Source organism: Vombatus ursinus, unplaced genomic scaffold (genome assembly GCF_900497805.2).
Source record: "Vombatus ursinus unplaced genomic scaffold, bare-nosed wombat genome assembly UNPS02014799.1, whole genome shotgun sequence".
NCBI classification, from domain to species: Eukaryota; Metazoa; Chordata; class Mammalia; order Diprotodontia; family Vombatidae; genus Vombatus; species Vombatus ursinus.
Window position 1 is genome coordinate 29,239,318 of NW_020954577.1, and position 23,868 is coordinate 29,263,185.

Sequence of the window (23,868 nt, forward strand, 5' to 3'; positions counted from 1 at the left end):
TTTTATTTTCATTCTTTTTGCACACCAAATTATTTGAAGGTGCAAAGGCTGACCATATTAACACATTAATTTTACTGGCTCTAATAACATTGCTTTCCTTCTCAAATATCTGGCAATGCTGCCCCCAAATGCCACCACAATGACAGTATACATGCTCCCACAATTTAAGATAACCTCTGACATTTTACAATATCAGCAAAGAATTTGGTAATAACAAGTTACATTGTTTTAACAAGCTTGCAAAATCTTGCAAAAACAGGAAAACAAGGGAAAGAGCAAGCCTAGAGAAGGGCCCTAGTCTTTTGAAATAGACTCCAAAGTTCCTGTTTTTCATTCTAGAGGGCAGAACCGGTTTTAACCAACCATCAGTAGGACAAAGGGCACAGGCTTTTAGAACTGTGCGTGCTTAATGAGGTGATATAATATTAATTGACACACCCCGAATAGAATTAGAGCCTCATTAACTGATAATGCATCATATGACAAAGGAGGGGGAGACATGTCAAGGGGAAACATGGGATGGGCAGACCAGGAAGATTGTAACCTGGAAAGGAACAGACCATTCTGGGCCTAGAAGGCAGGAGTCGCAGCGTTCTAACAGTATAAACCTTTCTCTCGCTTCTGTATTCAGGCACTCTCTTCCAGGAGTTATGCCCACTTCTTGCAAGAACCATAATACACAATTCTTCACTCACTCCGAGCTTAGTTTCATTTTTGACTAGAAGGCTTGATTTCTCAGAGTCATACAACAGAGGGGCAATTGGCTGTGACAGCTCGCCAGGGCTTAAGCCTCCACTCTGCTCTGAGGGTCTCTAAGGCCTCATTTCTAACAATTACACAAAGGATTATAGAGTTTTCCTCTGAACATTTGCAGAGATCTGACCTACAATATGTTAGTTGGAAAACGAAGGTCAATAATGTCATGTAAATATCTGTAGAAATATCTGTATGTCCTCCATTTGTAAAGTGTTATTGTAATGATCCATCACAGTATAATGTTAATTCTGGGTTCTCAAGGGCTAGGCCAATAGAGTATAAGCTTGACAGATCCTGCCAAGCTGGAAATGCCCCATATGTGAACCCACTGAAGTACTGTATGTCAGTCAACTAGACTGACCACATTAAGTTTAGAGGGGCCCATCACCAGGCTTGCTAATGAATTTTGGGAGCAGAGGAACTCTTAAAGACTATCTATTTCCTACCAAAAAGAAAGTACTCATATTGGTTAAATTACAGATACATAAACACATAACTACTGAGACAATAAGAATAAAGGTAAGTAGATAGATAGACAGAGGCATTCTGTCAGGGGTTCTTAATCTAGGGTCTGTGAACTTTTTTGATAACTATTTCAATATAAATGATTTCCTTTGTAATCTAATGTATTTTAATTTATACATTTAAAAACATTCAAAGAAGGGGTCCATAAGCTTTCCAGATTGCCAAAGAGTTAAGAAACCTTGTTCTTTTTAATAGGGGAGCCTGAAGGACAAAATATGCTAGACACTATGTATGATACATACATGTGTTACACATGCATATTTTATATATACTTCAGAGGTAAATGTGCATGCACGTACATTATTATATACACATATGTTCATGTGCATGTGCACATACATGTATATGTCCTTACTTTTGACTTTATTGGTGGAGGGACCTCCCAAAATGGAAATTCCCTCCACCAATGCAGATTGATAGCAATCTGTAAGTCTATTCTTAGAGAGTTGCCTAGGGAGGAGTAAGTGATCAGCCTGTGGCCTGGCCACATATCTAGTATCTGTCAGAGATCCGTAGGGTAGGGAAATGGCAGGATGATGATCAGAGAGGCACAGGAGGAGTAAGTGATTTTTCTGAAGTCACTCAGTTCATCATCTTCAGAACCAGGATCAGAACTCCAGCTTCTAATCAATGCCCTCAAAATCTTTACCTGAGCCCTGCTCCAGCAGGATCTAAGGTTATTCTGCTCATATCTTCTACCACCAAATGGAACTTGTCACATTGAGTACAGGGAGGGTGCATTTTTCAAGACAAGTTCACCCTCTGAAAGCAAAATGATATCATAGTTTACCTGTTTTCCAGTATTTCCTTTTTCTCCAGAGATTCCAGAACTGCCACGTTCACCCTAGATTTGGGGGAGAAAGAAGACAGAAAGGAAAAGAAAAATAAAGGCATGTACTATTCTTGTTCTATGAATTCTACCAGTGATTCTTCTCCATTCCTTCAATGATTGGATACATTCTTATACCTGTTCTCCAGTAAACCCATCCATTCCATTGTCACCCTGGTTGCCCTGTGGTGAAGAGAAACCAGTCAGGATGTCAGAACGATTGTACAGAGATAAAATCAAGCACATTCTAAAAAGGCTTTTTTGAGGGGAGAGTGGGATTCTGGTAATGAAAAACTTTTTCTCAATTCATAAAGTGGAGATGAACTCTCTGGAACTTTTCAAAATCTGATAGAGCTTAGTTTCTCCGGCTAATGCAAACCAATGCTTTTAAGAGTGAATATTGTCAAAGTTATGAAAAGAATAAAATAACAATAAGTTTTACTCTTAAATCATGGTCAAAGGCATAGGAGTAGCCAATATTGTGGCAATGTCAGGGGGTGTCTTAAAATCTTATCAAATAGTAATGACTTGCTCTTAGGCAGTTATCATAACAATAAATTTCACAAGATAATAAATAATGCTTAACTGGTTGCTTGAATACCAAGGGCTCTCTTCCTTTGTCAAATGATTTCTTTTTATTACTTTTTCTCCCCATTCCTGTGTGCTAATCTTCCTAACACATGCTCAGGAAATCAGCAGCTGAATAGGAGTTGGAGGATAAACAATCACAGAAAAGAGCTTTGATGCGCACAAAGAAGTGTGCCTTCTCCTTCCCCCTCCCCAGGATTTAGAAAAGAAGGTAAACTCAGGAAGTGGTGTGCTGTGCTTTGGAGACAGCCAAGGTGGCCAAAGCACACAGAGAGATTGGAATGAAAACTAGAGTCAGGGAAATGAACCAAAGGAAAGTCTGCAGCAGGCTAGCGATACGTAGCCCAGCAGCCCAGATCTCCTACAAGTGGTCTCTGTCTCCTTGCTAGCAGGCCAGTGTAGCCATTCATGGCCTATATGGGCAAAAGTACCCATTTTCCAGAACACATGAAGAAACAGTAATTATCAATGGTCCTTCATCAAGAAAACATTTACGCTTGTTTAACAGTCACTAAAGTGGTCTCTTTTTACCAGTAGGACAAGTTCCAGACTAACTTTTGGCCACATTAGTTCTTCAGTGGTCTTGCCTCCAGAACTTTAAGAGGATTTCCAATGTCAGGGATTATGGTTTTGTAGCAGTAGAAGCAACAGTAATAGTAAGATGAGAAGAATGAGATGGTGATGATGACAATGCCCATATAACATTGGACATAAAATTTGTTCATACAAATTTAAGGACAATAGTTTCAACAGATGTCAATATACTGAACACACAATCTCTAAACTACATGGAAAGAAAAGTTTTCAAAACATGGATATCTAGTGGAAATTTTAAAAATTTGGGTATATTTTGAGACATATATCATTCCTGTCCTCCTGTCTACTACTAGATTTGTCCCATTGAAACTTTCAGTGAGTCTATAGAAGATGACCTTACAACTTAAGACTCCTATGTAATTACATTTTCCCATTCAAAAGCCATTTTCTCATTTGCCCAATAGTCTACATAATATTACATATGCAAGATGAAAGAAGAATAGCAACTTGTTCTTGGATCCTTTCTTAGGCCCATCAAAAAAAGAAGAGAATAATGAGATAACAGTAATCATAACGACAACAATGATAACAACCTCCATTTAGCCCTTAAAGGTTTGCACACTTTCTCTCAACCAACCTACGAGGTAGGAGCTTCAGGCATTCTTGACCTCAGCATGGCTGAAGCATTAAATGAAGACAGAAAACACTGGTTTAGGAGAAGGATTCAGCAGAATCCACCACTAGCTTCCTTCTCCTGGCCTGGCCAATGCCTTTGGTATATTCTTTCTCTGTGCGCTATTCCTGTATGATGTGATAATGTCCCACTCCACAAGGGAGCTGTTAACTTCTATTTTATAAAGTCTTCAGAGGAACTCTAGGCATGCTCTGCTTTCAATACGGTATATGCTGTTATGCAGATAGCAAAGACAAAATAGCCTAATGGATAAGAAACTGGCCTTGGAAAGAAGACCTAGGCTCAAGTCCTTACTCTGACATTTACTGATGGTGTGACTTTGAACAAGTCACTAACCTCTCAATGTTTTAGGCAAATCTCTAAGACTATGAACTGCAGAGAAGGTGCTGACCTGCATTGGTAGATGGAATTCCCTCTCTTGAGATTTCCCTATACCAATGAAATCATAGGTCAATGTCCTGTCACTCCTGCTAGGATTTAGATCCTTTTGGCCGGACTTTTACTGACAATTTAGCTTTCCTGATAAATGTCCCTTCTACCGGCATCATCATTGAAATCTTCAAATATTTATTGAGTGCCTACTGTATACTACGTTCTAGGTTAGGAACCCAGAATTACCCAATGTATTTGTCACTCATCTGCTGAAGTAGAGATTTTTAGACCATGGTTAATGAATATATATTCTACTTACCACACTAGATGAGTTAATCAATCCACTCTCACAAACCTGTGGTAAGTTCAGGTTTCCTGCCCAACTTTACCTAGCACCCCCCCACCACAAGGGGAACCAGGAGTATGGATATGATCTCACATCACACAGTGACATCAGCACTTTCTGTTTCTGGATTAGCAGAGAAGCATGACTATTCACAGATTTGTCAACACTTACCCCACTACCCTGGATCCAACAATTGACTATCAGGCTCTCTCAAAGCCAATTCCCATCTCACCCTTTACCCTATTGATCTAGACTTTAGACAAACCTTAAGTTTAGGCCCACAAATAACCAGACCATCATGGAGATGATTAAATCAAAGTTGGAAACATTCAAAATTCTATCATGCACCACTGCCTCGGGCAATGTGTACACAGCTCACCAAATACTCATTTATTAGCCCTGGAATGCTGGACCTGCACCATCAGTAACATTTTCTTTTGTTTTTCCATGAATTTTGTAACCTTTCTTTACTGAAGCAAAGCAAAATAGACAAGATTTCCAACTGTATTTGCTCAACAGAAATTAATTTCCATTTTAGGAAGAAAATAAAGGACCTACCTTTTCTCCTACAAACCCTCTTGATCCCTGAATTTTAGAAAGAAAAAGAGTTGTTAAAATGAGATATAGAAATAAACTATGCCACACTCATTAAACCATTTATACAAATATGATATCAAAAGCTAGAACTTCTCCCCCAGAGAAACTGATGTGCTAAGGATATTTGACCATTGAGAAGAAAAGCTCACTTGCCAACATACAGCCAAGTTGGGGCAGGAAGAAGTCATAAGTTGAGTCTAGACAACTGGACTCCTCCAGATAAGAAGGAATATTTACCTAAGGCTGTGGACTAAAAAGGCCTTTTCTTAGGTAGGGTAGCTGGGGAGAAGGGAAGAGGTGGAGCGAAGCCAGAAGAATCTAGAGGTAACATCGATGACCCTGACTCACCACCCATAGTGACACTGATTGCCTGGTTCAGTGTAGACACCTCCAAAGAGCTATAAGACAGGATTTTAGCTGACTAGGAACCAGCACTAAAGAGTCATGTCCTGAACCCTTTCAAGGATTAAGAATCACACAGAACTGTGGAAATGATGGAAAAACAAGACAGGAACAGTGACTCAACCTTCCTTCTCCTGGGCAATGCTCACCTTAAGCCCTCTTTCTCCTGGGCATCCTCCTTCACCACGAGGTCCCGGCAAGCCAATAACGCCCCTTTCTCCCTGTGGGATAAAAATACTTCAGGCTGCACCTGCACAGCTGAGGAAAACCAATTATTTCTCTCCCACAACACTCCATCTCCAAACTCTGAACACTTTCTCCGACTGGCTGGCTGTCCCCAATGCCCAGAAAGTTCTTCCTCTTCATCTTCACCTTCACATCTCAGCTAAAGTCCTACCTTCTGTAAGTGGTCTTTCCTGGTCCCTTCTTCCTTCTAAGCTCACCCCTAGTCATCGACTACAGCTTATTTGTGCCTAGCTGTTTGCACGCTGTCTCCCCCATTAGACTGTGAGCTCCTCGAGGGTGGGGGCTGGTTTGTTCTTGCTTGGGGGTTTGAGTTTTTTCCCTTTCTTTGTATCCCTAGTGCTCAACATAGTGGCTGGCACATAGTGGGTGCTTAATAAATGCAAATTGATTGACAGTAGGGCAAAAAAAAACAAGGAATATTAGAGATGTAAGTGAACTTACAAATCCTCTAAATCAGTCATCTTATTTTACAGGTAAGGAAACTGAGGCTCAGAGAGGCAGGACTAGAACCCAGATCTTTTTATTCTTGATCGAGTGCTCTTTCCAACTATATCATCCTATCTCTATAGCTAAGCTGATTGATTTCATTAATTTTGACAAAAAGGTAACAAGACATGAAGAGGTTAGTCCATTTACTTCAGCATTCTTAATTATCCCATCAGAAGTCCTATGGGACGGTTGGGTTCATTATTAGAGAATTAGTCATTATGGAAGGAAGGAAAGAAGGAAGGAAGGGAAAGGAAGAAAGAAGGAAAGAAGGAAAGAAAGAAAGAAGGAAGGAAGGAAAGAAAGGGAAAGTAAATTATTCATGAATGCCAAAAAATGAAGCAGTGATGATCTTTTAAAAAAACCAACATGGCATATGTAGAGCCTATATCAGATTGTATGCCATCTTGGGGTGGGGGGGAGAAGGGAGAGAAAATTTGGAACTCAAAATCTTAGGGAAATGAATGTTAAAAAATAGATAGATAGATGATAGATAGATAGATAGATAGATAGATAGATAGATAGATAGATAGATAGATAGACCAACATTCATCAGAATAGGCCATGATTGATTAAGTTCATTTGCTTTGTTTTGGCAAGGTTTTGACAGGAACAAGATCAGGGGAATGCTGTAAACCAAGTTTACCTATACTTCAGCAAAACACTTGATAAAGTCTCTCATGCTGTTCACATGGACAAGACAGAGGTGTAGGCCAGCCGATCTTAATGGTGAGACCCAAAGAACAGCCATTAATAGTTCAGTGCCAATTTGGAAGCACGTCTTAGTGCTTCCCAAGGATCAGTTCTTGTTCTGTGCTGGTTAATGTTTTTATCAAGGACTTGGGTTAAGACACAAATGACATACTCGTCAATTTTACATATTACACAAAGCTAGAAGGGAACACTTTCCTCTTTGGATGTGGGTGAGGCATAAAGCAGAGAGCAGTTTATTAAAAATATTTGAGGATTCTTCACCACACCAATGAAATCCTTCGAGAGCAAAACAAAGTCAGCTGCCAGCTCAATAGCACTGTGATGTCCGGCCAAAGAAAAAAGACTATAAATCTTAGGCTTCATTAAAAGAGCCCGGAAATAGGGAAATGATAGTCTCACGGTACTCTGCCTTAGTCAGACTATTTCTGGAGTATTATGATGAGCTCTAGGTATCACATTTTAGAAGGAAAATTCATAAGCTGGAGAATGTCCAGAGGAAGGTCATGCCACATAAGGATCTATTGAAGGAAGTCGAATATTTAGCCCAGAGTAGAGAATACTCGGTAGGGGCATGATAGCTGCCTTCAAGAATCTGAAGGGCTGGGGGCAGCTAGATGGTGCAGTAGATAGAGCACCAGCCCTGGAGTCAGGAGGACCTGAGTTCAAATCCAGCCTCAAATGCTTGACACTCATTGGCTGTGTGACCCTGGGCAAATCACTTAACCCCGTTGCCTAGCCAAAAAAAAAAAAAAAAAAGAATCTGAAGGCCTATGAAAGAAGACGCTATCTGCATCCACAGAAAGAACTGATAAACAGAGGTATTCATAGAATAACTTTATATATAGATAACTATTTGTGTCTAATGATAGCCATCTTTAGGGTGAGGAAAGGAAGAAAAAAAGTAGACATTTACATAATAATTTTGTTTTATATTTGAAAGGAATGGCAAGTTGTACATAAAAGATTACATTTTCATATGTGATTGTATTTTTTGTCATACTATATTATGACATGCTTGTTTTATTCCATAAATTAAAAACAAAATTAAGAAAAATAATCTGAAAGGCTACAGTTAGATTTGTTCTATGTGGAGACAGACCAGTCCAACATAAGCAAAAACGGCATAACAATGAGCATTATCCAAAAATGGAATGGCCTACCTCAGCATGATCTCACTGAGGGTTTTTAAGTGATAGATGGATGACTACTTCGGAGGAATTTTGTAGAGAGAAATTACTGTCTAAACCTATCTCTCCCATTCTGTCCAGGTATTGATTGGGATACAGAGACTCTAAGGTCCCTTACCACTATGAGAGTATATTGAGAGTGATTCTGGGAATGTTACTTTTTGGTTCTTTTGAAGGTTTTTAAGCCCTCATCATCTAATTTAATAAAGATTTCACCTCCACATTATCATCTTCCAGCTATAGGCACACAACTCAACGCAGATTACTTAAGGTAGACTCACCATAAAAAAATCATGCCATAATAACCCAGTTTTATTCTCCATGGATCTCTCTCTACATCAGTCTACCTGATACAAAAACTTATGATAAGGAATGGTTATAATTTATACCTTTTTTTAATCGACAAAATGAAACTCTTTGAAAAGTATAATTAAGAACACCATTGGAATGACCTTGGTTCAGTGAGGTAAGCATCTACGGAACTGTTTTCAACACTGTTCTTCAGTATCAAATTAAGATTTATTACTTACAGGTCCACCTTCATCACCAGGATGGCCAGGCATCCCATGAAGACCTGTCTCTCCCTAAAAACAAAATAGAATTTAATTTTTAAAATAAAATTCATTTAGCATTGTTCCTCAACTCTGTTATTAATTCAAATTGATGAAACTACTGCTGGTTCCCTGGAATGACACAATAAATAAACTTTCCTAGATTGGAATTGATCATAATAACCTGAGGACCTCTTTCCCTCTACAGACACAAACTTAAATCTACTCCTATCTTTCCTAAACTTGTATAATAGTTGTATCATTGTAAGACTAGCCTTCATTTTGTTAGAAGTAAAGGTTTAGAGAAAAATTCCATCCTGAAGGTGGATGCCAATTTTAATAATTATAATAATAATGGAGCAGAATAAGCTAACCTCTTTCTCGTCCAAGGAAATTGAAGGGTTTGGGGTTTTTTTTTTTTCTGTGTGTCCCAGATGTTTAGTTTCATTTGGTCCTTTACCCTCTTGCTACGTGACTTCAGTATTATCACTGAAATGAACAGCTTTGAATGCTAGCTTGTAGTCAAGACAAAAAGTCATTAAGCCAACATTTATGTTATAAATTCATAAACAGAAAAAACAAAAAAAAATTACACTGAATTCTAGGTAATGATAATGACTGGTCTTGGCCCTGAAGAAGAGATGAAAAATATACCTCCCTTTCTTTTTGTAGAAGGACTACGGGTATGGGATATCTCATACATTGTGAGACTTGATGCACTGGGTTATTTTTGCCGAATGGTTCTTTTCTCTTTCTTTTAAAAAATTTGTTTTGCAAGGGATGGCTCTGGTGATAGGTGAGGAGATGGGTAGGGTTGAGTGGGAGAAGGATTCTGTTTTTTTTTTTTAATGAATGGGATGTAAAAATCAAAGATATCAATAAAAACCATTTTGAAAAAATATTTAAATCAAGTTAAAAATAACCAGTGAGCAATCTTCTATTCCTGACCAACCAAGACTTAACAACTGACCACTAAGTCCTATCAAACACAGATGTCTGATGTAGATAAGCTCATTGCATTGCCTGGACATGCCTCTTGGCCTTTGTTTAAATGTCTGTGGCCTGGCAAGAAAACATCTGTAGTGATTCCCAGGTGATTCTCTAGTCTTGAGATGTTGATTGTAGATAACTAGATGAGAAAATCTAGTTCTAAAACAAATAGAGTTTATTTTTCAAAAAATAATTACACATGACCAATCTTGATAGTGGAGTGAAAACAATGAAACATACTTCCCATTGATAGAAAGACAGCAGACTATGGATATAGAATACTGCAAACACCATCATATACTGTCAGTTGGCTTTGTTTAACTGTCTTTCTTTGTTATAAAAGAGGATTCTGTCGGAGGGCTCAGGGAGCAAAAAGTAAAAATTATCAATAAAACAATCTTTAAAATGTTCAATTCTGAAAAAGTCATTCAAATGTTAAGACTTGTCAAGAATACCCAGAGATTAATTGGAGGAGCTGTTGAGTTCTAAAGGAATCCCTGAGAAAAGTCTTTCCCAACGAGCAAAAGTAAAAAGAGGATACAAAACCAGTGGGTTCATCTTAGAGTTTGATACTGATCTAGGATTACACAGCAGTCATAATAATTAGGTCCCATTCACTGTGGGAACCACATGACCAGTTTTAAAGCCAGCTCAGATGAAACCCATTTCCTTAATGGTGTAGAACAAAGGAATTTCTTATCACTAAACCACAGAGATAACCAAGGGCTGACCAGAAAATTTGTAAATCAGCAGGCTTCTCAGACAGTCCACTGTGTTATCTCAGTCTAGTCCAGTGATATAAAAAATTGTCAGAGTGGGTATGCATAGGGCGTACTTATTATTAGTCAAATGTATGGGACAAGGGAAATATTCTGTAGTCAAGTGAAAACTTAACAGCTGTGTTTGATTCTTGGGGGCAGGAACTATGTCTTAGTAACCTTGAGATCTCCATAGCATAATGCCTTGCATTCAGTAACCATTGAATGATAATGAAAGTACTCTGATAGAATGTTTGAGCCTATGTGCCCAAATCTAGCATCATCTATACAAGTCAGCTGAGTGGTAGAAAGAGCTGAGACGGACTCCCTAAGAGTTCTGTCATGGGTGACATGTGGCTACCAAGTTTATTGTAACCCTGTAGTCTGCCTTGGACTCCAAGTGGGCCATCATCTCCATTTCTGTCCCACCTCTGGAGTCACCCTTGGCTTGGATAGACCAACCTTGGCCTTATCTTACTCAGTTCCAGGATCCCACTGAACTTTCTGGATATCTCTAGCTGTGCCTGGAGGAGAGGAAACAGCCATCCCCTTATGTGCATCTTCATCTGTCAGAACATAAGCTCCTTGAGGGAAGGGACTGTCTTGCTTGCCTTAACTTGAATCCTCTACACTTAACACATAATAGGAGCTTAATAAATGTTTGTCCAATTAAATTTCAATTGAAAAATGCCATCTCTTTCAACCCTCTCCTTTTGCAGATGCAGAAACTAAATCCCACGAAATTGAATGCCCAAGGTCACACAAGTGGGGTCATATTACTCCAAGGTCAGCAGCAGTCTAAGCTCATTGCCTGTCCATGGGACCATGTAGCCTCCTGTTAGCAAGAGACAAATTATAACTGGAGCAGAATTTATGCTGTCACCTCAATACCTTAACAGTTTAGATTTAAGCCCCAATCCTACTTTCTATTTCAAAAATAGGACCAAAGTCAGAAATGCTTCTTAGTAGGTAGAAGACATTGATAAAGCCTCTCACCTTCCTCCCACGGTTCCCTTGTTCTCCTGAGGCACCAGAGTCTCCCCGAATTTTGCAAATGACCTGACAGCATTCTCTTTCTACAACTGTGTCCTAGAAAATAGAATCCACAAAAAAAAAAAGAAAAGAAAAGAAATTTTCATTTTGTCATTTGGTATCAAGTTTTAAAAGAAAAATAATTTTAAGATCTAAATTTTTTTTCATTAATAGGTCCCAATGTGGGAGGGTGTGAATGTCCAAAACAACTCACAAGCTGCCTCAACAGGAGGCTTGGAAGAGCTCGCATTGTGATGCTCAGAGGCTGTTTATAACCAAATCCTCGGCCAAATTCAACATCCTGGAGCTCTTCTAACTTCTGCCCACTTTGCAAGCCCACTAATATAAGTGCATGGAGACCTTCAGAGGAAAAACAACAACAAGTAAAAAGAAAAACATTTTTACAATGGGGGCTTCAGAACATTTTGCCTTTGTCCCAGACCTGCAGATAGAAACAAGAAATCTGCTGGGTCCCCAAAAGACTGATCTGCCCGTCCCGCACCTCCCAGCTCTTCTGGAGGTCTTGGCAGGGTGGACTAAAGAACCAGAGGCTTCGACCTGGAATGAACCTTGGATGAGGCGTGGTTCTGCCCCGCCATTTTTACAAATTAGGAACTTGAAGCCCAGAGAAGGTAAATAAAGTGCCGGGAACACACAGGCTGGAAGTGGATGAAGTAAACTCGGAAAAGAGCTGGGTTCAAATCTTGTCCCTTGCAGCAACTTTGAACAGGGCTGTACAGTGGGAAGATGGCTGAACTTCAATGAGAGTCACAGGACCTGAGTGCGAACCTGACCTTGCCACTTAATACTTGTTTGACCCAGGGCAAATGACTTAACGTCCCTGGGCCGGAGTTTCCTCATCTCTAAAATAAGAAGGGTGCACTAAATGGTCTCTGAGGTCCCTTCCGGCTTTATCTCTATGGTCCTCTAAGCCTCAGTTTCCTCACCTGTAATAGGGGGATAATAATACCCTGAAGAACCTATCTCACATGGTTATTATGACGGTCAAATGAGACAGCATACATAAAAGGCTCTGCAAACGGTAGAAAAGTCAGTCAACATTACTGAATGTAATAATATTTATGGTGAACTTCTTTAGAACTTGGAGTTTGCAGAGCATTTCATATATGTTTTCCTTTTTGATCCTCACAACCACCCTGGGAGGGAGTGGCTGTTACTATCCCCATTTCACAGATGGAGAAACTGAGACTCAGAGAGGTTTAGGGACCTTCCCATCATCTCATAGCTAATAAGCACCAAAGGGTGCATTTGAACTCCAGTCTTCCTGACCCCCAAGACCTGCTTTCTAATTATTACAAAACACCGCACCATCAGAATTGTCTCATCATACCTTTGAGACGAAAGAATTCCGAGATTTCCTTTAGTCTTTCCAAATTATCATCCAGTCCATCTGTAAACACTAAGAGAACCTGTTATTAAAAAAAAAAAAGTGCTAAGCCAATGCACTTGTCAAAAATATGATGCAGGAACATGAAAGTCCACCATCCATCTTAACTACCTATGTTAACTCGAAAATCATTTTTGGAGGTTTGGAATGGAAATTCTCAAAAACATTGTGTCTTCATTTATGACACTCACCCCCACCCCCACCATGTTTTGGCTCAGGCCCATTAGTTTAGGGTGTCATGTTCCCTCACTTGGGGAATGGCTGAACAAATTACAGTATGCTCACTTAATGGAACGCAATTGCTCTATAAGAAACGAAGAGAGAGCTTCAGAGAGACTTGTATGGGCTAATAAAGAGCAAAGTAAGCAGAACCAGGAGAACAATTCACACTATAACTTCAGCACTGTACCAACAAACAATTCTGAAAGACTTAAGAACTCTGATCAATGAAATGATTAACCATGATTCAAGAGGACTGAAGAACAGTACCCACTGAGAAATGATGGCCTGAGACGCAGAATGAGAAATGTATTTGTGGACCAAAGCTAACGTGGAATTTGCTTTGCTCAATTAACTATGATCCTGTCATGCAATAGTTCTGTATTTTTTTTTCTTTCCTTCTTTTTCTTTCTGTTTTTATTGGGTCGGGGAAGTGGGAGGGATTAAAAAAATAAATGCTTGATAATGGAAAAAAATATTTTTAAAAAAAGAGTACATTTTACTATTCTTCTAGGTATGGATGGGAATCATTAGAGGGAACATTCATGCTGATGAGATCATAGACCCACTGGAGTATTTGAAGTGGCTAAAAACAATCAGTGTATGAACTTGGTAAACATACAAGCAATAACCTGGGAGAGAGGAGCCCTCCCTGAAGAACAATGGCCCTTCTAACATCATGCAACTTTTGCTTAGGGGAAAACTGTGCCCTGGAAGAATCCAAACAAATAGGAGTCTTCTTATCAATTCTTATTCACGCATATGTGGAGTCAGAAGATGAAATTTCCAACGATGAAGAAAATTGGAAATAGACATTTTTATTTTTATACTGGACCTGTGATTTCATTGCTATAGGGAATGCCCAATGAGGACACTCTCATTATCAATGGAGAGAGGTCCTGTTCTGCAAGTGATAGTCTTAGACAATGGTTACGGAGCCCTGAGACAAGTTATGTGACTTGTCCGAGGTCACAAAGTCAGGATGTGTCAGAGGCAGGATGTGAAGCCAAGTCTTTCCGACTCCTAGGCCAGCCTTCTGTCCACTCCACTATGCTGCCTATGACACAGACATTAAATATGGGGAATTCACTGCCTAAATAGGAAAATGTGTATGGAGTACTGTGAGAACAAAACCACAGGTATATTCATGTGGCTTGACTTTAGGTTCAAAATGACAGCCCCTACCTTCACTTTAGCAGAGGTCAAGCTGAGAGCCTTCTCCCCAAGGGAGCGCATAAAAGCCACATTCATATAGTTGTTCTCCAAGTCATGCTGGTCAAAGAACTTCTGGATGATCCCTTCACTGTACCTCTCAAAACCCGAGTCGAACCGAGACGGGCCGTCAGGAGTGGGAATGTGGTAGCGGAGCCTCATGTTGAGCGGAGTGCTGGCCACGCAGCTGATGTTGGACAGCAGGGTCAGTTTTTGCATCAGGTTCGGCAGCAGCTGCTGCAGTCTCTGCTGCACCAGACTGACTGAACTGGAAATATCAAGTCCTACTGAGATATCGATGTTGCATTCTGTGCAAGGGAGAAGGCAAGCAAAAACCAAAATCAAGTGAGCCAGGATCAATTTTGTAATTTCTGGAACTTCACCCCAAATTTATGTCATATTAGACACAAGCTGGACTCCGGGACAGAACTGCCGAGGACTCTACCAAACCCTATCAGAGTTCATTTGGGTTTCTTTGCATCCCAAAGGTCTGGCACATAGTAGGTGCTTAATAAATGCCTGCTGACCAGCTGACTATTAACGGGTCACTGTATGCTCTGCCTATTCCATTGTAACTGTCCTTTTGTTCACACAACAACCATTTAAGTGCCTACTTCACTCTGGGCAGACCTGAAAAGTTGTGTAGCCAACTTTCCAAGCACCTTCTACTGACCCTGTGAAGAAGGAGCCTTCGGGGCAGTGGAGTGAACCAGGAGGCCCAGATCAAGTGAGGAAGAGCCATCACCAGACACGTCAGTCACCACTAGCTAACGGATGCGGAGGGCTCAGTAGAAAGGATCACCGAGGAATGGCAGACTGGGGCAGAGTACCTCTACTCACAGCTTTCCCCTCCAAAAACAATGCAGAAGCTCCTACCGGTCACTTTATCGAAATAGGAAATTCCCAGAGAGGAAACTTCCTCTACCACTGGAGACCAGTCCTTACTCTACTTCATGGTCTTAGAGAGATGCCTGGGGTGCTCAGAGGTTAACTGACTTGCCCAGGGTCACAAATATGGATAAGCCACAAGGCTGGAACCATGGTCTTCTTGGCTCTAAGTATACCACACAACAAAATGGACCAAGGAAAAACTCGTAAAAGAATAAAAATGACTATCAGAGGCAAAGAAATGCGTTTCTGAAAACGTTGATTTTCCCTGGTACAAACGGGGAGCTTTATGGACCGGTGTGTTCATATGAGCCGCTAAGTATCTTTCAGCAGTAGCTGAGCCATTTCCTTTTCCCCTAGAACCGACCAATGATTCATTGCCCTGTCACCCCCTGCCTGGCTCCAACAGGAGGTTGAGACAGGTCACGCAAGAAAAGTTTGGTGGGGTTCAGAAGTGTTCTAGTTCTCTGGACCCTAGAGGCTGCCATATTTAAAAAGTCTGAGCCATTTACTTCCAATACAGAAAAGAAAGATCACAGATACAAGAGGAAATTAAACAAGTGCATTTCTGGAAAAGAAAGGTGGAGTATTGGAGAGGCTTCTTTTAAAACAAAAATAGAGACAATGATAAATGTGGGAAATGGGAGTTTGTATGAGAATAACACCCATGAAAAAGGTCACAGACACATCAGACATTCGAGAATAGCTGAGATCTAGCCATGCTTATTTTGGAGTCTGTGACAGCTAATTACTCACACTCCTGAGATGGTTAATCATCATTTATGTCTATGAATTGAGAGCATATGCTTTTCCTTCCCTTTAATAACAGAACTAAAAAAAAAAAAAACTTCTCTATTCTTTACTTGAAATTCACCGAGAGGCTCCTGAGATCCTGTAATGATAATTTGTACCATTGACTAACTTCTGACCATGAGACACTTGTATTCTTCCAAGTCATCCCGTGTATATCTTGTTTGTGCATAGCTGTTTGCAGATTCTCTGTCCTATTATTAGACTGGGAGCTCACTGAGGGCAAGGACAGCTTTTGCCTTTATTTGTATCCCCAGTGCCTCCCACATAGTAGGCGTTTAATAAATGCTTATTGACACAACTTGCTGTGTGGTTGTGTTTAAATACCTACACCTTACTTTTTCCAAAAATCCATTTTTGGTTGGTTTTATTATGTAACCTTTTTCCTATTTTTTTTAGCCTAGTATAAATTTGTTCCTGATCACAAATATCTAACATACCAGGTTTAGAATCAGAAGACCTTACTCAAGTCCTTACTACTTCACTAACTAGCTGAGGGCCCTTGGAAAAGCGGCTTTAGCTCTGAGCCTCAGTTTTCTTATCTATAAAATGGGGATGAACTTGTTTTGCCTACCTCATAGGATGGTGAATCAAATGAGATAATGTATACAAACAGTTTTATGAAAAATGTTAAGTGTTGGCTTTGGGGTTAGGAAGACCTGGGTTAAAGTACCCCCCACCCCAGAATAATTCTGGTCATGCGACCTTGGACAAATCATATAAATTCCCAGACAATGGTCTAAGAATAAAATCTGCAGAACAGGACCAATCTTCATTGATGGTGGTGGTTTCCTAATTGCACATTCCCTACAGCAATGAAATCACAAGTCCAGATGTCTACTTTCTTTCTTTCTTTTTTTTTTTTTTTGGAGGGAGTATCTATAAGTGATTGGGTTTTGCCCAGTCTCCGCTTTCCCTGGGAAGAATAAGCCAATCACTTCACTGTTTAGTGACCTAGACAAGTCTGTAGGCCTCTATGCTGTAGAGAGAGTTTATCTACATTGGCAGAGGAAATTTACTTATAGAGAATTCCTGTACCATAGGTATGGTGACTAAATTACAGTGATTGAAATCACAGGCATATATAATTATTACTTAGTAATAATAATTTGTTTCTGACACAAATAAAAAGCAAAATTCAAGAATTAGACAACATCTGACATGAAGAGTCACCACAACAGCCACCCCTGGCTATTTTGCTAGTTACATGTTTCCTGAACTTGGGGTATCTGAAACAAAGGCATTCAATAATATGTGTGTTACAAAGAGTTGGAAGGAACCAAAGAAATCATGTAATCGAATACTTTCTTGAGATGATTCACAACCAACTAATCACAACCAACTAATCACAGCTAACTAGACTAAGCTTGAAGTTTCGCTATGATTTCAAGTGGATTATCTCATTTGACCCTTACCAACAGGTCTGTGAAGAAGGCACTACTAAGATTAGTATGCCCATTTTATAGCTAAAGAAACTGAGAGGCGGCACGCTTTGCCCACAGTAACGTAGCTAGTAAGTACCAGAAACAAGATTCCAATCAGGGTCTCACCTGACTGCTCTTCCAATATATCACATGGCCTCGACAAACAATGAGGCAGTTAGTCTGATGTTTTCAAATCCCTGGCAGTGCTATGTCTTATACATTTTAAAAGAAAGTATGCGTTTGTGTCTGTCAAGAATTGCATTCAAAGTTCTGATCTTAAACACTTATTTCATAACGTTCAATCAACACAGAATACCAGCCCAGGAAAACTCCAGGTGAATCTAAACTTTGGCTTCTCATTAAAAGTCCCTACCATTCACCCCACCAGCTTCTGGCATAGCTGAGCTTAATTCAAAATGAAACCCTTAACAACAAACCTGGGGAGATAGCTTAGAGTCAACCTACAGAAGCCATACATTAATCATTACCAAGAAACTAGATTCCTGAGAACATTTGCTTCCCCAAGATTCTTCAAAAATAATTTCATTTTGACTTTAATTATGTTTCATGCTAATAAATGTCCTGGGAAGATTTCCTACTGTGTTAATATCAAGCCATAGACATGATTTTTTTTTTTTTACAAAGTAAGTGTACTTTGTAATGGCTAGACTGATGTAAACATACTTTATAAATGGCTAGATTGATGCACAATAGCCACATTAATTATAAGGATTTATATGCTTTTTAAAATTAGATAAATCCTCTAATTTCTGCATTGGTCAATGGAACTTCCCCCAGTTCCTAAAACCCAGAGAAAATATTGAGTTCTTTTTCTTTTAGAAATTTTTCTTTTTCACTGGTGTGGAAAATGCATAATATATATAATGCATATAATTCCCTCCACCAGAACCTATTAGTAGCTCATCTGGAATGTGCAGCCTCAGAGGATAGCCCTGGGTCACTGAAAGGTTAAATGATTTGCCCATGGTCACAAAGCTAGAACCTGACAGAGGAAAGATCTAAATCTAACTGTATCTTCCTGATTCCAAGGCATCCCTTCACTGACAAGCCCCAAGAGGTGGATACAGAAATAGAACCCCTATTTCTTGGACTCCCGTCTAACCCTCTTCTGCTTCCTCGCCTGTCTTTATGAAGTAAGTCTCTATGAGGTTATTTCTATTCCATTAGATAAGTATCTCCGTCTTTTTTCAGGAATCATCATAGAAATGTGACTTAGGAGCAGCGCGTATTGTTTTCACTCACCAGGAGCAATAATATCACTTGGTTTACAGAGCTCACTGACAATTTTCCTCTCGATAATGCCCAGTTGTCCAAAGTCACCCACTACAAACACCCTTTGCACATTGCCAGCGATGACCTGAAGTTCAAAGAGGTTGATGACACCTATACCAATGGCAAAAATGTTGATTTTTTCATTTCTCAAGTCACTTGCTGCTTCCACTACCGAATCAGTGGACGTTCCATCAGTAATGACTACCAGGCTCTGTAACACATTGAGGTTCTTCCGGCTCCCATTGGCTGGTTCAAAAAAGCTCTTGACAAACTTCAGACCTTTACCAGTGAATGTTTTACTTCTCAACTGGATAATCTTGTCAATATGTTCATTGACTTCAGCACTGGAGTAGAAAGCATTAAGGTAGAATTCTTTCTTAGGATCAGTGCTATACTGAGCTACCCCAGTGCGGACCCTATCCTTGCCAATAGTGAAACTGTTCACTATTTGCTTCATAAAAGTCTTCATGGCAGTGAAGTTTCGGGGATGGATGCTCAAGGATCCATCTATCAGAAACACAAGATCTATTTGCTGATGGACACAAACTGGAAAAGAAAAAAAGATTCATTTTTAAAGCTAAATACAGGTTTGAAAAGGTGAGATCTTTGTCCACGTCTTTCCCTCTTGCCATTTTTCCTGTTTTACTCTTATTCCCAACTCTGGCTGAGTCATTAAATGAGCAAAAACAGAGGTCAATGTCTTTTAAGAAATCATGCTAAACATAAAAGAAATGATGCTGTGGGCAGGTAAAGCCTTTAGTGCACTGTGGAAAATGTAGCACTGAGGTGATGAGGTATGGATAGAGACAAGACCTCTGATTTCATTGCTACACAGAACCTCCTGCGAGAATCTCTCTCAGTGCAAGGTAGCACCTTTTCCACAATTTAGAATTCAGAGAATTGCCTGGAAGCCCTAAGAAGGGCCAGGGTCATACAGTCAGTAAGTGTCGGGGGCAGAATCTGAACCCAGGTCTTCCTGAATTTGAGACCAGCTCTCTGATCCATTATACCACAGCTGCCTCAGAATGAGACACCACATCATATGCTAGCGTCAATCTGGAAGATGCATCCAAGCCTATCCATAGACTATGACTTGAAATGTATCTATCTTGTTTCAATTCTGACCACCTCAGATCGGTTAAATCATACAGACCCTTCCCATAATTAAAATTCTCGTTGATAACAATTTAGGTAAACTTGTAAGCTGATTTATCTAGAAAGGCATCCTGACTGTTCATAAAAGCACTACGTTTGGACACAGAAAAACCTGAGTGCAAATTCTGGTTCTGCCCACAGGACAACCTTAGGCAAATCGCTTTGGTTTCCAGTTTTGTCACATGGCAAATGAAATGGTTACATTGGTGACAGGTCTTCTAAGCTGCCTTGTAGCTCTGAATCTATGACTCTATTGTCCTGTAACCCTACGATCTGGTTCAGACGTTTATACTATTGCACGCCACCTAGAATCATGTAGCTCCCAGCTAGGCAGCAGCAAGGGGTGTTGGCAGGGGTGTTTGTTTTTGGGTTTAGGGGGAAAAACAGGGTAGAAGAGGCATGAGAAACATACCTTCCTAGCATCAAAGAAGGAGAAGTTCTAGGAAATACTGGAGCAAGATTTAGTGTTTCTTTGACAGCCACTGTTCCCTGGGTTTATGTCCTTCTTTCCTACACCATCCCAATACATCTCACTCTTGTTTGCTTCCCTTCTGAATGAGCTATGCTTCAACATCTCGCACTTGATTACAGAAATTACTTGATAACTCAGAGAGAGGATTTGGCCTCAGAGTGTGGTCTGGAGACCTCTGGGGGAATCTCAGCCACTTTCAGGAGGTTTAAGAGGTCAAAATTATTTTCAAAACAATACCATGACATTAATTTCTAATGTGGTAAAAATCAATAGCTACAATGCACAAAAAATAAAATTTCTTAGGGGGATTAGTCTAAATTTTTAAGGGTGAAAAGAGGTTTTAAGGCCAAGAAATTTGAGAACGTCTAGACTACTGGAATGAGTTCTCGATTTGGGTTTTAAAGACTTGGGTTTGAATTTCAGCTCTACCACTAACCAAAAGGACAACCCTGAGTAAGTAATCTAAGCTTTCGTGACGTTAGCTTCCTCACTTGTAAAACAATGAACTAAACAAAACCATTTCTACAAACCTTTCTGGTCCCACATCCTATGTCCCTAGGATCCAAGAGCTTGATCCATCCATGTGCAGGCTAATTCCCTGAAACAGCCTGGACATGGCACCAGCCTCTCAATTTCTCCCTGGATGCTTTATCTCTCTAACTGATTACTCACTTAAATCTGTTCTTTGATTTCTGGCACACAAATGCTCCCTATTTATCCTTAGCCCACAGATCGAGCTCTCCAAGTCATGGCCCCACCCCATCCCTAATTTCTAGAAGGCTATATGGGGTTCTACATGGAGACATTGTTCCATACTTCCAGAAGGCTAGATGGGGTTCAGTGAGTGTCCTGAAGCAACCCTGAGCGGCCTTAGAGAATCAAAAAGGCTTTCAATAGGATAGGAAGCTAGAGCAACAAGAATGATAGCATCCTTTCTAAATTAGAAGTTGGCTAGGTGTCACTAAAGCCCATCAGGAAATATTGTAGTTTAGTCAGGCTGGACTGCCCAAATAGCCACAAAAATAAGATCTAAGTGAGGAAGAGCTATTGGATAAGTGTTATGTATTTGAAAACAAAAAGGTTCACTAATTTTTGGGGGGGATTGACCAAAAACTAAACAAAAACTAAACCCATCAAATGGAGATTGGCTACAAACAATTGTAGTATATGAATGCAAAGCGATATTTCTATATAGTTAGAAGTAGCAGAGAGGAAGAAATCAGAGAAACACCAGAAGACTCATATGAACTGATTCGGGACAAAGAATGTAGAATCATGGGACAAAGTCTCCAATGATACAAGCAATAACAGCGCTAAAGGGCAGCTGCACTCAGAGTCATTGAAAGTGGCCAATCTTAATGAAAAATGCTCCCCTCTTCTTGGGAGAGAGTAAGCACCTATAATGGTGGGATGTTGTATATGCTTTTAACTCAAATGCTTCATCCATCTATTTTCTTAGTTTTGTTGTTGTTATGAGGGTAGGTTCAAAGAGGAAGTGATAGTTAAGATAGTTAAGAATTTGACAATTCTTGGCATATTAAAAAACCCCATCACCAATAAATCATTTTTTGAAAAAAAAAAAAAAGAAAAAGGTTCACTTACTTGGTTTTGATTCATTACATATGACATGAGTCACTTTTTCATGCAAATCGTAAAGCTCATCAGAACTCTGCACCACAAATGATCTATCCTGATACCTTGTGATATTTTGAAGTTCTGGCCTCTTGACACTTTTTATTCCAATGGCAAAGACATTAATGTTAGCTTCTTTCAGAGCCTCTGCTGAGTCTTGTAGGTACCCTCTTTCTTTAAACTCAGTTGGCTTGTTGGTAATGAGCACCAAGATCTGGGTGATACCCGAGGATGGGCGACCTCCATGCAAGTCAGCAAACATTCCCTTAGCAAACTTTAAAGCTGTGGCTGTATGGGCTTTTCCCACCTTGGGTTTCAAGTGTAAAATGGCTTCCCTGATCTGAGCTTTAGTAATGTAGGTATCCAATGAAAACAGTACTTCTGAATTATCACTATAGGAAACAGCCCCAAATCTCACATTGTCCTTTCCAACCAGTGAGTCATTGACAATGGCTTCCATGAGCATGCGAATGGCCACAAGCTCTTGGTTGGTGGTGCCACTGGATGCATGTACCAAGAACAGAATATCTGCTACTTCTGTCTTCTTGCAGGCTACGAGAAAGAAAAGAAGAAAACTGCTAGCAAATTCATTCCTTCATTCAGTAAGCATGTGCCTACCTTGGACATAGTCATGCCCTGAGCTCTTATAAATTTTTAGGGGGAAGGCGAGAGAGTGGGAGATCCTATTTTAGGAGTTAATTCTACCCAGTCATGTTGCCTATGCACTCAGGAACCTGATGGAGTCTGATATATAAAGACAAGAGCAGAACATTTGAACATAGGTATGTTAGTTCCAACCCTAACTCATTCCTGACTTTAAAAAAAAAAAAAGGAACCAAGGATGTTAAGTCTGGAGAATCCAATAAGCATTTATTAAGCACCTACTATATGCCAGTGGAACCAATCAACAAACATTTATTCAGTACTTACTATGTTCTCGTGAATACAAGAACACAGAGGTATTTAATCAATTTAGCAAATTTAATTAACAGTAGTAATAGTATATGCATTGGAACACAGCAGGTGCTTAATAAATACTTGTCACCTCACTGATTGACTGACTGCAAGAGACTATATGAGGTGTTGAGATATTTAAAATAACAGTCCCTGCCCTCAAGGAACTTACATTCATTGAGGGGATACAATGCACAAATAAGTAAATACAATATACAGAATAAGGAAAAAACAATTTCAGGGTCAGTAGGGAGAGAGCACTAGTACCTGAAGAAATCAGGAAAGGTCTCATGCAAAACTAAGCTAAGCCTTCAAGGGAACTGGGGATTTCAAGAGAAGAAGGTGAGGAGGGACCTGACCACTCACTCTCTTCCCCTATGTGAAGGAGGCAGCCGTGTGGATATGGACTGGGGCTTGTTCTACTCAGGACAAAGAGGAGAACTAGAAGTGAGGGGCAGACACTCAATTCAAGGAAAAAAAGGAAAAAATGACCCGACAGGCCCATGTGAATGTGGAATGGGTGACAGAAGGAGATAGGAGATTCTGGGAGGGCTTTAAGTAGAGACTCAATGAATGTCTGCCAGGCGTGATGCTGGGGCAGGTCTCCCTGCCTGGGTACTGGACAAACAGAAGACCTGAACAGCCTCCCAGCCATAAGACTTTGAGTTTACGACCTCACAAAGTGGGCTTTGCAGACACATATGATGTAGTATGGAACCACACAAGAGCTCAGTGTGAGGTCACCCACCCACCTCTCTCCCTCTTTCTCTCTCACACTTACACACACACAC

The 23,868-nt window shown here is 40.0% G+C and overlaps 1 protein-coding gene across 1 annotated transcript in view; it reads right to left on the reverse strand.

Annotated features, from left to right (window-relative positions):
- LOC114050605 (collagen alpha-4(VI) chain-like) overlaps positions 1 to 23,868 on the reverse strand; it is a 168,818-nt gene that overhangs the window by 66,006 nt on the left and 78,944 nt on the right. The window contains exons 9-19 of the mRNA XM_027872430.1: positions 22,094 to 22,675; positions 18,835 to 19,410; positions 14,423 to 14,757; positions 12,962 to 13,040; positions 11,825 to 11,970; positions 11,575 to 11,667; positions 8,810 to 8,863; positions 5,796 to 5,867; positions 5,206 to 5,232; positions 2,249 to 2,293; positions 2,072 to 2,125 (exon numbers count right to left, since the gene is read on the reverse strand). Of these exons, the coding sequence (XP_027728231.1) occupies positions 2,072 to 2,125; positions 2,249 to 2,293; positions 5,206 to 5,232; positions 5,796 to 5,867; positions 8,810 to 8,863; positions 11,575 to 11,667; positions 11,825 to 11,970; positions 12,962 to 13,040; positions 14,423 to 14,757; positions 18,835 to 19,410; positions 22,094 to 22,675 (2,063 nt within the window). The remainder of the gene's footprint in view (positions 1 to 2,071; positions 2,126 to 2,248; positions 2,294 to 5,205; positions 5,233 to 5,795; positions 5,868 to 8,809; positions 8,864 to 11,574; positions 11,668 to 11,824; positions 11,971 to 12,961; positions 13,041 to 14,422; positions 14,758 to 18,834; positions 19,411 to 22,093; positions 22,676 to 23,868) is intronic.